The 15,843-nt window shown below is 39.5% G+C and overlaps 1 protein-coding gene across 2 annotated transcripts; it reads left to right on the forward strand.

The window, feature by feature from the left end:
* The first annotated feature begins 4,744 nt into the window (after positions 1-4,744).
* Positions 4,745-15,148, forward strand: gclm (glutamate-cysteine ligase, modifier subunit). 2 transcript variants are annotated; one of them, XM_061778962.1, is made up of 7 exons: positions 4,746-5,106; positions 6,552-6,614; positions 8,382-8,466; positions 9,409-9,465; positions 9,546-9,748; positions 10,831-10,945; positions 13,303-15,148. In XM_061778962.1, the coding sequence occupies exons 1-7, from the start codon at positions 4,972-4,974 to the stop codon at positions 13,470-13,472; spliced, it is 828 nt and encodes a 275-aa protein (XP_061634946.1). In that variant the 5' UTR covers positions 4,746-4,971; the 3' UTR covers positions 13,473-15,148. The 2 variants fall into 2 exon arrangements, with proteins under 2 accessions (XP_061634948.1, XP_061634946.1); XM_061778964.1 differs by lacking the exon at positions 9,409-9,465 and having other exon boundaries at positions 4,745-5,106.
* The last annotated feature ends 695 nt before the right edge of the window (positions 15,149-15,843 follow it).

The raw sequence follows: 15,843 nt of genomic DNA on the forward strand, positions 1-15,843 counted from the left end.
CCCTGCAATGACTTGATTGAATCCAGATGTTCACAAGGACTGCTGATGTAGTTGGACTCGTAAAGTAAATGTTCCATATATATATATATATACCCACTTATTACCCATTTAATCCGCCTCTTAGTACAACCACCACATCACAAGTATAGAAACCATCATACATACTATACAAAATGCAATATAACACAATTGTGCCATGTACATCATCTCTAATAACATGACAAAAACATTTTAATACGCTGCAGACATGCATTGCTAGTTGGACAGTTCTGCTCTGACCAACCAATCAGAAGAAAGAAACATGCTCATGTTATTGTGGGCCAGTTAGCTGGCCCTGTGAGGACGAAATCTGATTGTTTAAAGAAACACTCCCATTGCTAATATCGTTTAAGTGACATCAGCCAGCACTAGTGATTCTGAAGGCCCTAAGTGAATTAGATTGACATTCAGCGCACAGAGGCCGAAATCTAATTAGACAAAAAAATAAAAATAATAATAATCCATAATACACATATACTGGAAGAACTGCAGCCCAAAAAAGATGTAAATGTAAAATAAATGTAGGTCAGTGCTTCTGTTACTGTTTAGGACAACAGAAAAAGCCCCGCTGGCCCTGACCACTCCATTTTTTATTATTTTTTTAATAGTGCTTGTCCGTATTAGGGTCTCGGGTGAGCAGGATCTCCTGTCTTATTGCCCTCACCCTGGACTGGTCACCATCTGATCGCAGGGAAAATATAGACAAACAACCACTCACGCTCACACCTCTGGACAATTTACTAAATTCAATACCTAACCTTAACTTTGAAACCTTAACTTTAACCCTAATTTCAAACCTGCTTTGAAACCATGATTTAAAACCCTAACTATAACTGAAGCTCTGCCTTGATACCATCATTAGAACCCTAACCCTGGCTTAAAAACCCATTTTGAAACCAACTTCAAACTAATGTGCTAAATTATAGTCACGGTCACTTTTACTTGTTTACACACATGGCAGAAATGTCTGTGTGCATGCTTTTGTTTATGGTTTGCTTTGCGAATTATGAAATAACGTGATACTATGCCTGTCTTTTACAGGCCGTTATACATGATTTATAATAGCATAACTTAATAAGTAAAAAAACTAATAAAAAACAAAAATGAAAAACAACTAAAGCAAAAGCAGGGCCCTGTATAATTGCACTCGGAACCAGCTGACTAAAGAAATTAACATTGCAAAGAAACTATGCAGCAAAGTTGGAAAAACAGTTTAGCGCGAACGACTCTAAATCATGACCAATTACAAGCGACGATCACCCCAAGCCGAGAACAAAAGCACACTAGCCAATGATTTGAATACCTTCTACTGCAGATTTGGAAAGGACACTTTCAAGGTTGTTTCCTCTCTCTGCTGCTCTTCTCTCTCTACACGAACGACTGCACCTCAACGCACACGGCTGTCAAACTCCTGGAGTTTGCAGATGACACCTCAGTCATCGGCCTCATCAAAGACTGTGACGAGTCTGCGTGTCGACAGGAAGTGGAGCGACTGGAGCTGTGGTGCGGCCGACACAACCTGGAGCTGAACACGCTCAAGACTGTAGAGATGATCGTGGACTTCAGGAGGCATCCCTCGCCACAGCTGCCCCTCACGTTGTCGAGCTGCCTTGTGTCAACCGTCGAGACCTCTTAGGACCTGAAGTGGGAGCTCAACATCAATTCCATCCTCAAAAAGGCCCAGCAGAGGATGTACTTTCTGCGGCTTTTGAGGAAGCACGGCCTGCCACAGGAGCTGCTGAGGCAGCTCTACACAGCTGTCATCAGTACTGTGTTCTTCCATCACAGTCTGGTTTGGTGCTGCTACAAAAAAGGACAAACTCCGACTGCAACGGACAATCAAAACTGCTGAAAGGATTGTCGGTACCCCCCTACCCACCATTGAGGACTTGCACGCTGCCAGAACTAAGACAAGGGCGTGCAAAATCCTCTCGTACCCTCCACATCCCGGTCACCAGCTCTTCCAGCTCCTTCTCTCAGGTAGGCGCTACCGATCAATGCAAACTAGAACTAGCAGACATTCCAATAGCTTCTTCCCTCTTGCAATCAACTTCTTAAACAGCTAACCTACAATTCCATTGCAACATGCTGCCAATTTTTTTTGTCTTGAGTTTGTTGTCACTTTTCTGTCGGGCCAATTATACTGTAATTGTACTGTACTGTAGTAGTCTCGCCACGCTGCACTATTTGCATATCTATTGTTGACCAGTACTAGCCACTCATGCCAGAGTAGCATCTGCCCCACTTGCACACTGACTGAGGAGTATCTGCAACATTTGCACAATCAAAATTGTCCCAGATTATCGCGCTACTAGTCACTTTAAACTGCATACACTCCTTGAAGTCTCGGCGCCCTTTGCACGATGGTCATTGCACCGGACTATTGCTATATTAGTCATTCAAACAAAGTGATAGAGGACTCTGCATCTTTTTGCACAATTGTCAAAAATAAATACAATAATAAATAAGTAAATTGTACTTGCATTACCAGATAACTAGCAACCATTTATTGCTCAGTGACTGTTTTTCGCAATGTCTTTATGTCTCAAAAGTCTTCTCGGTCAATTGACTGTCTGTTGTCGTACTAGAGCGGCTCCAATGACCGCAGACAAATTCCTTGTGTGTTTTTTGGACATACTTGACAAATAACGATAATTCTGATGATTCTGATTCTGAACTATACCAGCACGGGGGACATCTGCTGGTCACTTGGTGTACTACTTTTATTTTTATATACAGTAAGCACATCCACAAGTCTCAGTTTTCCTGAACACGGTCAGTGATGTGATATTTTAACAGTATGTTGTTGTAGTGGTGCAACTCCACTGAATCATATTCAGAGTTTTACTGCACTTTTGGGGGATATTCACTATTTTATTGGTTTTATATTTTTTATTCTGTAATGTTACATTATTTTTATTTATATGTGTTTTAAATGAATTGTTCAGCATTTTGGTCAACCCTGTTGCAATTTTGGATCCATATGTAAAATATATAAGCTTTCATTCAAACATAACATATTTTTATGCATATGGAGTATGTTCCGTTCCTGCAGCAGCGATGTAACATGGATATGTGTGTAGGTCGCAACCTGTTTTTGCAGTAACACAGTAGTGAAGTCATAATTACAGTAAATATTTTTTTAGATTGATTGATTCATTGATTGAACATAAAAACACATAACCAAAGATATTGTCATGGAAAGTCAAACAAAAATGTTTTCAAAGAAGGATATCAATAGTCATCGGCAAGCACAGTTTATATAGTCAAAAGGGAGTAGGAAGAAGTAAAAAAGCTATCGAGTCCTACCTCTTGTTTTATACATATAGTCACGGAGAAAGTTATTAGGCCACTTTGTTTCTTCAATTTCTTGTTCATTTTAATGCCTGGTAGGGGCATGTGCAGACATTTTCGGAGGCAGGCGCTCAAGCCAAAAAAAGGGTGCCCATGGTGTTTGGTGTGTGGGGTGATCATGTGGGTATAGTATGTGTGGGTACCCTGGCGTGGGAATGTGTACACTAATGCAGGAGGGAAAATAACTTCTGTACTTAAAGTGTGTGACACTGACTGCAGTGTTTTGTTTTCTGACGGACTTCAAGAAGACTAGTTTTATATGCTGCAAAAGCTAGCGGGGATCCACAAAACAAACTCATGGCCTACCTTTTGTTTGAAATTAGAAATCAAATTTGGATATTTAAATATATTGATAATGATTGGGGGGGGGGGGGGGTTGAAGGGGTTAGATTAGAGGATGTTGCAGATCTTTGTCAGCTGAGGGCCTGTGAAGCCCTTTGATACAAATAAACCTGGCGCTACAATGGGCCTATTATTATGTCAGTAAAATCAAATAGACAGCTTTTCCTATTTATTAATCATTCTTTTTGTATGCTGCTGGGGTGTCAAACTCATTGTAGTTCAGGGGCCACATACAGCTTAATTTAATGTCAAAGATCACAAATATCAATAATTAACATATAAGTATATATTTATATAAAATCAATAAAAGGTTTTACCCTTTGTTTTAATGCAAAAAGGAAACACCTACATTAAGATGTAATGACTTTAAAAAACATTTTACAAAACAACCTTAGGTTTCTTCATATTTTATTTATTTATTTAGTTTTTTTAATTATTACTTAAATATTGATGAATAAAGACAAAAATGGGCTCTCGGCAAAAGGGCACTTTTATGATCCAGGGCACCACTAGGGTTAAATTTCTGCACGTCCCTGTAGGCCTACAGAAACCTGAAAAATCAACAGTACAGTAAATATTTGTATTTCACTACTCCCCATCACTGAATATTTGTAGGAAAATCACTTCTCGTTCATAACTATAAAACAATCAAATGAAAAACGTTAAACACTGCGGGATGCGTTTCGTTCGTAACCTCGAAACGTCGTATGTCGGGACCGAGGACCCCTGTAACGCTACTTACATGAAGTCACGTTTCTTTTCGTAAAAAGGGCGGGGATCTCTCTGTTTTGATTTATCTACTTCCGCTTCCGGTGTGTCCAGCAAAAATAGAGGAATACAAATATATATTTTTTTAAATGTTTAATAATTTTAATTTTAGCGTTAATTAGGATTTGTGGGGCGGTGGAATACAAAATGAAAAGCAAACAGTGTTGACGTTTTTCGGCTCCACCTCCGGTAGGCGTGTCCTGGCGACCGGCTTTTCTCTCCGTCCTCCATAAATGTGTCACAAGTTAACCGAAGCAGCAAGTCATCCTGACTCTGTTCTATTGCCATTGTAGCTCTCACGGGGCTGTACTAGTGGTCGCCTCTCAGAGGGTGCAGTCACATATAAATAGTCAACTACAAGCGCCTGCTTCTTGTTGTCACGTCGGACGCTTTTTTTTTTATTTATTTGTTTTTTTTAAATATAAATTCGAGCTACTACAACCCCCGACAAAACAAAAGACGGGACACATGGACCCTGACAACACGAACGCGGAGGCGAAGAGGACGCTGCTGAGCCACGCCAAGACTCTGAGGCTGCACACGGGAAATTTAGTCAACAGAACCCGCCTGAAGAAGAAATGCCCGTGCTCGCCCGGCGAGGAGGTAAACTTCACTTTATGGCGTCGAGCGAGCGAGGCTAAATTGTCCAAGTAGCTAGCGGAGCAGGTGTGTTCAACCACCTGAGAGGGGAACATGTCTGACGTTGACTTATGTCAACATTTCCTCAATGAGGAAAGTGTCATAACATGAGTGGTAGACGCCCCCTCCATTCACCGTTTGTTTGTTTTTTTTAACTGTTGTAGGATAGTACAGTATATAGCTGAGACCACCAACCTTTTTGAAACTGAGAGCTACTTCTTGGGTACTGATGAATGCGAAGGGCTACCACCAGTTTGATATACACTTCTGAGATAACAAATTTGCTGGATAGCTCTTTGCAAGTCTTTACATATTTCAAACAATCCTCATTCCATGGAAATCACAATGTCTAATCACTGGTGAGCTATTTTTGGAACAGACCGACTACTCACCTTGGCCCCAGGTTGGTGACCCTGGCGCCCTCTGCTATATTGTAAATGGCATTGTGAATAAGCTAATGCATTGCGCTAGGTTACGTAACTTTATTAACATTCATTCCTTCCTGGAAGTTATGTTGTCATTTGCATTAACAGTAGCTGCTTTGTTTGTCTTACTGGAAAACCCGCATAGCACAAGCCAGAGCTCTCTGTCTGCCATGATATAAAGGTGATATAATCATATTGGTTATGACATAAGCTATGAAATTATATTAGACTTTACAGACTTTATCGGCCGATAATTAGCATTTTATGCTGATGGGCTTTAATGTCATAATTCGCCGATCATTTATCGGCTCCGCAAAAGACATTTACTCCGCGTCGCCATCGTGCACAGTATATTTGAATCCAAAAGCTAGTTTATTTTTAGCCTTGCCGCGTGTCTTTTGGCGTAGTCCTGTAAATATCTGACGGTCAATAAAGTTATTTAAAAAACGGTGTGGAACAGACAACACGTAATGCCCCGGATCAGACCACAAGATAAATTTGCTCTTTCAAGATTGCACCGTCAGATACCGCCGATCATTGGGCTTTATCTTGTCAACTCAAATGCGACCGGATACACTCGTTACCGTGGCGACGACAACAAGAGTGGATCGCGCCGACTATATTATGAGGACAAAATGGGGGGAAACGTGTTGATTTATCACATCATCTTTCTGTGTTGCATTCTTAGTGCAGCTGGCCTCAACACCCACATGACCTTTCAGCCACTGAGAAGCACTTAAACGTGATTTCACATGCTTTAAATTGGTGGATGTCATAACATTGCTGCACACCACTTTCTATGCTTTACAATACATGATGGCACAAGTCAAGTGGAGAAACATGTTGTCCAGATGTTGCAATTTGAGCCTGCTCAGCTGTAAGAATCCCCTCATCAGATGTCAGGGACCATTCTTGGAGTCTTTAGAATCATCAGTTTTCTGTAAATTTGGCTACATTAAACCAATGCAAATTTGTCTTTTTCAGCTTCAAGAATGCATTCAAGCTACACTGAGCAGCTGGTTCTCCACAATAGAAGCCCCGAATGAGGTGAGGTGATAATTTTGAATCATTACATCAGGGGTAGGAAACCCTTTTCCTTTCAGAGGCCATTTCAGTCCTCCAAGAGCCACACTAAATGTATGGAAAATTACAATTCAATAATTGAGAAATGCATTATGAGCATTTTTGGGTTTATATTTTGGGGGATTTTTTTCAGCATTTCCTTTAAGTATTTGCCAAGGGTGAGGAAGCAAAGTGTACTATTTGAATTGAAGACCAGACCGACTGGCTGGCTGTAATTGCCAGCAGGATTCCGCCATAACAACTGCGGCGATGGACTTCAAACGATGCCTTTAGGCGTCCTGAAAAGGAGCTGTCATGGCCAATGTTCATGCAGTACTGGATAGCAGTCTGGGGCGGCATTCCAAAAGTCTCATCTGTCTGTTGGGATGAATGGGGCAGTTGAGGAGGGGGACATAAAATGGTGATCATTTCATTGCCACCATATTATAGTGGAACCCAAAATAAGCAACGAAGAAGCGTGGTGAGTGATATTTCACTTGAGGGGAGGGAGGGGACATACGCAATCTATAGCTATGCTGAGCTCAGCTGATTTGCTTTAATCGCAACATCCACTGGAGTCAAATGGCAATGTGAAGGGAGGTTATAAGAGTCGTATGTATGTAGTCAGAAATGCAGAACAAAGGAACGCTCGAGTCAAGGTTGTCAGATGCCCACAGGTTGGGTTTGGCAAATAAAGTGGATCTATTAAGTCGACACATGCCTGTTCAAATGCTAGATTTTTGTCCAATAAAAATGAGACAAAAAAAACAAAGCATCATTTCCAAACTATTTCCACAATTAATGTGACCGATAACCTGTACAACTCAATTGAAAAAATAAATAGTCTTGCACAAGTGTCAGTGTCGAATCACTCAGTGTCAGGAAGAGTGAGACAAGCTCCAAAGCCTTGGTATCATTTGCCCATCACTATCGAAAAGTCACTGCGGGGCTTCTACAGAATTAGCAAGTAGGACGGTGTCACCCGCGTAGCGAAGATTGTTGATGATCTCGTCATTTACCTTAAACAGGCATGTCCTCCAGTTTTCTCAGGATAACTTCACTATATGTTAACCAAGTCTAGTGACATGACTCATCACCAAAAGAACACCATTCCTACAGTGAAGGCTTTGATAGAAAGCAAAAAGTCTACTAGAACATCAGAACTTTAATTGGGCTTGATCAGAGGCACTTTAAGTGGTGGCAGTTGTGTGTTGACTCATATTTAACATGAGCTTGAATGTGATTGGTTAAGTCTTAACACAGCCACATCCCCAGTTATAAGATTGTGTGCACACTTGTGAAAGACTATTTATTTTTTCAATCACATTATCTCAGTTGTTTATTTTTTACTTTCTCTCTCAAAATATATATTTTTTAATTGAGTTGTAGATCACAATAATAATGGAAAAAGGTTTTCAAATTATTTATGTTGGTCTAATTTTTTTTATATTATCTGGCATTTGAACAGGGATGTGCAGACTTTTTATATCCACTGTATGTGCCAGCAGTCGAAAAAGAATTGCTCTCGCTCATAGCTGAACCTCTACGAAGTTTCATGTCATACTAACTCTGCACCGCTTCTACTAGCTGAATGAAACAACAAAGCAATGCAACTTGAAACCCGAATTAACTCGTTATAATTCAATGGGAGGGCGTCTGCTCAGAATGGCTGAGCGTCAAGAGTCACTCAGCAAGTTCAACCACCTGAAGGAAACCAACTTTATTTATTTATTATAACAATTTTTTTTTAAGGACTTCCCAGACGCACTGGATTGTAACATCCCCCAGGCCACAGATGCCATTGTACCTGAGGAGAGGGATGAGCTTAAGGTTTCAGGTGTGTACTTCAGTCATTAATCAGATTAATCTGATTTAGTACATGGCAAGTTAAAAACGCATTATCCTTACAAATGATGCTATTACCTCAACCGGCTGTGTACCTCAAATTTTGTCTCGCGACATATAGCAAAAAATTTACCAAACGAGCAAACGTAACTCGGAAAAACTTGTAAGTTGGGGTACTCGTAAGTAGAGGTGAAAAGAAATAATAGATTAAGTGACAATTAATCGATTGGCAAATTCATCAACAACTATTATGATAATCGAGTAATCGGTTAGAGACCTTGTTTAACTTAACATTGTCCAAATCCTCGGAATTCCAGCCTCTCAACTTTAAGTACTCTCAGATTCTAGTCCTACATGAAAGCAGACTGATTATCTTTGTTTGATCAAAACAAGACATTTGAAAACAACTGCTTTTATTTTGGAAAACAATGATCAAGATTTTTGCAATGTTTCTCACATTACAGACAAAACCAGCAACTGAATCATAATCGATTTATGTTTATGTATTTTCCACACTGTCAATTTGAAATAATGTACTGTTTTTTAAAACATGAAACGTTTAAAGTTTATTTTTTTAACTGATTCATCCTTTAATTGAAAAAAAAAAATCATCAACTGATTAATCGATGATTGAAATAGACATTGGTTGCAGCCCTACTCGTAAGTCAAGGTGCCACTGAGGTACTTTGAAAAGATTGACTCGTTTAGAGTTGAAAATTATTTTTTATATGCAGAATACTATTTTTATAGCAGTTTTTGGGAAGGTGACACTTTGACCCGAGTTGCTTTTAGGTCTTAAAAAGTTGTTTATGACTTCTTGAAGGCTCCAGATACCCTGATCGGCTTACCTAATGTCTTCCACATGTGAACATGAAGCATTTGTAACTGTCAGAAAAATATTAGAACATCAGAAATGGTGGCTTTGTTTTGGCAGCCAAGCTGTTCCTCTTTGAGTCGGGTCAGTCGTCCATCAGAGATGCAGTGGAGATGGGTAAGAAGGAGCAGTGTTGATAAATCAATGCATCTTTCAAACGACAGTGTTATATTCACCTGACTGTCTGTCCTCTCCAGCCTGTCAGACACTGGCTGTGTCCCAGCTGGACTCTGTTATCATAGCACCGCGCAGGCTCCTGGGCAGCGACGACCAAACGCTAGCTCCCCTTCAGCCAACGTGGGAGGAGCTGGAGGCGCTCGTCCGCAGCCAGAGGATCGCCGCCATCGGCACCTCCGACCTGGACAAAGACCTGCTGGAACAGCTCTACAACTGGGCTCAGGTCAGTTGCAAATGTGATGTGTACCGGGCCACGTGTCTTAATGGTCATATGTTTGACGATCATACCGTTACAATGATAAGGTTTTAACGTTTGTACTAATCGCTGTTTTCAAAGAACCTAAAAGGTGACACCTATGGTGGAGGAGGCGGACATACTTCAGCTAAAAGTCCATTTCCCCTCCTTTGCGTGTATACAGAGACAACACAAGTAGTCCAGTCCAAATGTCTTCAATGAGACATGCGTTTTTTTCCAGATTTTTTACAAGGTGTTTTAAATAATACCTCACAAATCATGAATTATAGACACTTTAAACACTGGTTTTTTGTGTGGCTAAAATAGGGTTGATTTTGCTTTGTGTCATACAAGTTAACAACTGTATACCCTGCACCAAAATATTGCTGAGCCAATGACCAGGCCGGCATTCTACTTGAGAAAGCAGAGTGTAGCGGGGGCGGGGGGGATGAGCGCCGATAAAGACAAAGCATTTTCACTCATGAAGGCAGCACTTCATAGACTACACTGTGTGTATGTGATGCATGGACACAGCACCAAACAAAAACGTCCAAAAACCACCCCCTCGTCAACAACGTAACCGAGCAATCAAGAATGTACCGGTTATCAGAAGCCAATGCTAATCTGTGTCATCCAAGAAAACTCGATGCAACTCTGCTTACCTTTAGGCTTTGAAACAATAGCAGGTGCATTGCAACTGTGGAGAATGTGGGTGTTTCTGCACGATTGTGCCTCTCAATGATAGCATTTCAGACAGTGTAGTCTGGGCGGTGCTTGAAAGTGGCTCTGATTCTTCGGCCAGCTTGGCTACTAAGTCATGCGTGGAGAAAATTGGTGTGGGGCAGTGGTTATTATGTAAATGAGTGTGGAAGAGCACAACGTCTACTTCACAGACACATTTTCAGACAAGTTGCTAACAAAAGATGGCAAGGCTGGCACTCGAGATGCCCAACTATGTGTACAAGCCTTATTAAAAAGAGGCATTTTTCCATATTATGTCCCCTTTAAATGTGAATGCAATTTATTGGTGGTGCATGTAAACATAGTGAGTGTGCCTGGTTCTGATCCAGGTCAAGCCCAGCAGCAACCAAGTGAACCTGGCATCCTGCTGCGTGATGCCCCCTGAGCTAACCGCCTTCGCGAAAGAGTTTGACATCCAGCTGCTCACGCACAACGATCCTACAGGTGAACATCTCTTTCAATCCTTTAAAAAGGATTTTCAGTTTTGTTTCTTGTTCTATAAATGGACTGCCTGTCAGATGTTTCAGCTTTTTTTTTTTTTTTTTTTTTTTTTTTTTGGAGGATAGAGCTGGCTGGCGTCTTTATACTCAATACATTCCTCAAACCAAACCCAAGAAAGACGTGTCTATTCAGTCAAAAACACGGTTCAAAGTGTTGCTCTCCATTTTAATACACTCAAAAAGGTCAAAGTGCCAGGAAGTTGCCATCATGATTGGGATTTATAGCAACACATTTGAAGTATCCTCCATCAAGACATAATGTAATAATATAAAATATTCACAGCGCTTCAGTTTTCCCGTTTTATGTTACAGCCTTAAAGCCAAAATTGATTACATTTCCCCCCCTCAACATTCTTCACAGCACCCTATTATCTCAACACAAGTTGACATTTAAAATATTTTATTCCATTTTTGAAAAGGCCGTAACATAACAAAATGTGGAAAAAGTGTTGTGAATACTTTTCTAGTGTACTGTAGCGCTTGTTTTCAAATACATTCACCAGTCCAATGTTTCCCAACCTCCACTGATCTGCCCAAAGCACATATTTTACATTAGAAAAATCTCACGGCACACCACCAAACAAAGATGCCACAAAAAGTAAATACAATGCACTGAAATAATGATGATCTTGTCTCACTTTACTCACAAATGTAGTCAGTGTGAAAGCTGGGCCTGTTAAGTTGAACATAAAGCTATTATTCCGTTCTGCAAAGGTTGAATTGAGGAAACTGGACTCTTTTATTGAGGATGTTTTATCGTTAATCCAAAAGGCTTCTTTAGTTCTGAACTTTTAAGTGTGACTTCTCCCTATTTATGTCTGTGGTGGGACAATGGGGTTGTTGTTGCCAGGTGTTCACCTGCCTGGTGGTAAAACCGTTTAATTGAACCGGTGTGACCACTCTTAGGGGACATACAAATCAGACATAGGGAAACTACACTTTAAAAATTGGAACTGACAAAGGCTTTTGGATTAACGGTGGAATGTCTTCGACAAACAAGAGTCCAGTTGCCTCCATTCAACCACTGCAAATTTCCATGATGACCGAAGGACCGAGAATTTACACAGATCTATTAATCTGTTGTATGAATGGCAACAGGTTACACAAGGTAATTGTAGCTGCCATCTGCTCTGCTATAAAGGAAGAGCATTTAATTGTTTTGCGCTTCACTATAGTCGCTGGAGTAGATAGATGAGGAAAGATACAGTGGTACCTTGAGATACGAGTGAACCAACTTATGAGTTTTTAGAGATTTGAGCTGATTGCTTACAAGCAAAAATTTGGGACTCAACCACCATGGCAGTGAACTCGACTCAACTTAGAACAAGGAGTTGGCAGATAGAGAGCGATTCACCGGGAAAAAAAACAAACTAGAAGCGGTTTAATGCCACTCCCAGTTGCAAAAAAAAATAAAACTAGAAGCGGTTTAATGCCACTCCCAGTTGAAATTTATTGTCAAACTAAACATAGAACAAAGAGAATTACACGTTATGCATTTAAAACAACCACACCACTTTACCTTCTGCTAGCTTAATGCTAACACACAATGCAAAATGACATTCACGGGCTAATGAATAGCATCGATAGTCATGGTATTATAATGCTTTAAGCGGGTGTGTCAACACATGTAGACAGACAGTATATATTAAACTGCCCCCCCACCCCCTCAGGAGGCTAAGTCGTACACACAACTTTATTTAGTTGCTTAGTTGCAATAAATTCATCATCATGTACAAACTGTTTTAATTATTTATTACAGTATGTTTTTATGACATACAGTGCTATTTTTCTTATAAAAAATGCATTATAAATTTTCAATTTCCATTCATTTCAGTGGGGAAAGATGATTTGAAATAGTGTTTTAAGTTACGAACATGGTCACGGAACAATTTAAACTTGTATCTCAATGCACCACTGTACATTTTGTCATAAGTATGGTACTGTATCTCACAAAACTGAGTACACTAGATGCCTCCCATTTTTTTGTAAATATTTTATCTTTATTTGGGAAAATACTGAAGAAATGACACTTTGCACAATGTCAAGTAGTCAATGGACAGTTTATAGAACAGTGTAAATGTATTGTCCCCTCAAAATAATGCTATACACTGCCAATAATTTCTAAACCGCTGGCAAAAAAAGGGAGTACACCCCTAAGTGAAAATCTCCAAATTGGGCTCAATTAGCCATTTTCCCTCCCCACTGTCTGTGACTCGTTCGTGTTACAAGGTTTCTGGTTTGAACAGGGAGCAGGTATGTTAAATCTGGTGTTATCCCTCTCAAGCTCTCATTTCCATCCAGAGTTGATATCATCGGCCACCTTCCGGGAGGCAATGCAGGAGGGAACGCAGCACGTTAGCACGGCCGACTGGAGGCTGGAGTGGCTCCTGCGCTACTCCGTCATCGTCAAGAGCCGCGGAATCATCAAGGCCATGGGCTACCTGTTCAGCGCCAGGAAGGCGGAACTCTAGCGGGACGCGGGACAAGCGGGGGATGAAGCCATTTATCATATTTTCCATTCATCACCACATGCAAAGTAAACGGTCTCCAAACACAGAAGCTGCCAATCAACTTGAACGTGCCCATTGCAAATTTACTGTCGCATACTCTCAGAAAGTTGTCATCACAATCACAATGGATTTTATTGCCATTGTTCATGAAAGGTATAGTCATGACTAAGATTTTTTTTTCGGTCCAATGATGCAATATGAAACACAGATGGAACTAATAATAAACAAGTTAAAAATACATAGTATTTGTAAAATTCAAGTATTGGGGGGTCATTTCCATATAATCCTATTAATAACGATAAAAACCCATGATTTTTTTAGTTTTTTTTTTCATAATTTAACTATTGTTTTATTCTGCCTTGGTTTAATATGTTTAAATGGTGAAACAGCCATGCTTAAAGTCATATTTTCAAAGGGTTATTGATTTAAAATTTTATAAGCAGTGGGTGTAAGTGTGAAGTTTAGCGCAATTATGATAGTGAGATCATCCCTTTTGAGCCGAATCACTTTTGGAATGGGGGGGTCTCAAAAAGTTAGGGTAATCCAGCTTTTGGGTGAAGTTTCAGAATGAAACTAAAATGGACTATAAGCGTTACAACCTTGTCACAATATGAATTTTGCCGTTCAGCTACTTGAAAAGCAAGTTGTGCAAAAAGTACTGAAACATTGAACAGTTGGACTGCATTTACAAGTTTAACGAAGGTTATATTTAGTTCATTTTTAAGGGTTGCATTGCATTATGGATTCTTCCTGAAATTCTACCCCAAAAGTTCAATATCCCTAACTTTTTGTGAGTAGTGCATGAAAGTGGGCCTTTTCCAGTACATTTTATTTTTTTTGTGTGCACATGACAATACACAAAACATAGCTCTAATGCCAAACATATATGTTAACATCTCATAGGATGTTGCAGTAAATGGGAAGAAAAATGCAGCTATCCGCAATCAAATGATCTGGATGGTGTCATAATGACAAGCCTTCACTGCTAACCTTTCTGAAGTAGTTTACATGAATAAGCGTTGCCTTGTGACTTGTAGCTTTACATCAATCGTGTAGTGGTTTCCTCGGCCCTGTTCAAATGTGAAATGCCTCACAGCAGCTGATCGTCTCTCATATCTACTTGTATCATCAAGCGTTCAATAGCTCAAGAGACTCCAAAGTAAACATAAGAGGTGAACACTTATTTTTCCTAACCGTTTGTATTTTGTGAAAGAGAAAAATTCTGATTTTATTCAGTTTCTAGATATTTTACAGACGATTTGCATTCCGCATTTAAAAAAAATGCACCAATTCAGGCACAATTTTACCATCGGAAGCTATTTTCTTTTATTATAACATTATACTGATTTGTTTAAAAGATTATCACCCTCACTTGTGATTTGTCATGAGATTAAATATTTTGATATTAAGTAGAGGCTGATATCGTATTTTTTTTTTTATTATTATTTTTTTTTATATATAAATAGTGCTGGTGATATTGAAATGACATCTTTTATAAGGCATTTTTATTCATGAATCAAAACCCACATGATCTAGTAAATTGCTTGAAAATAATATCTGCTGTACTGGAAACATTACCTATACTGTCATTGATTAGTATGTCATAAATTGGCTTTATTAAAATGTATATAAAAGACTACTGTTGGTTCATTGAATTTATATATTGTAGTGTATGATTTAAATTATTAAATATAACTCAGATTTGATTTACATTAAATATATTTCAAATTACATCTAATTTACAGTGGATACGGAAAGTTTTCAGACCCCCTTAAATTTTCACTCTGTTATGCAGCCATTTGTTAAAATATTTTTTTTCCCTCAATGTACACACAGCACCCCATATTGACAGAAAAAAAACATAATTGTTGAAATTTTTGCTGAATTATTAAAAAAGAAAAACTGAATCTGAAACTGAAAACTTATCACACAGCCATAAGTATTCAGACCCTTTGCTGTGAAACTCATATATTTTAACTCAGGTGCTGTCCATTTCTTCTGGTCGTCCTTAAAATGGTTTTACACCTTCATTGGAGTCCAGTTGTGTTTGATGATACTGATTGGACTTGATTAGGAAAGCCACACTCCTGTCTATACAAGACCTTACAGCTCACAGTGCATGTCAGAGCAAATGAGAATCATGAGGTCAAAGAAACTGCCTGAAGAGCTCAGAGACATAATTGTGGCAAGGCACAGATCTGCCCAAGGTTACAAAAAAATGTCTGCTGCACTTAAGGTTCCTAAAAGCACAGTGGCCTCCATAATCTTGAAATACGTTTGGGATGATCAGAACCTTTCCTCGAGCTGGCCGTCCGGCTAAACTGAGCAATCG

This window comes from Phyllopteryx taeniolatus, chromosome 7 (genome assembly GCF_024500385.1).
Source record: "Phyllopteryx taeniolatus isolate TA_2022b chromosome 7, UOR_Ptae_1.2, whole genome shotgun sequence".
In the NCBI taxonomy this organism is placed as follows: Eukaryota; Metazoa; Chordata; class Actinopteri; order Syngnathiformes; family Syngnathidae; genus Phyllopteryx; species Phyllopteryx taeniolatus.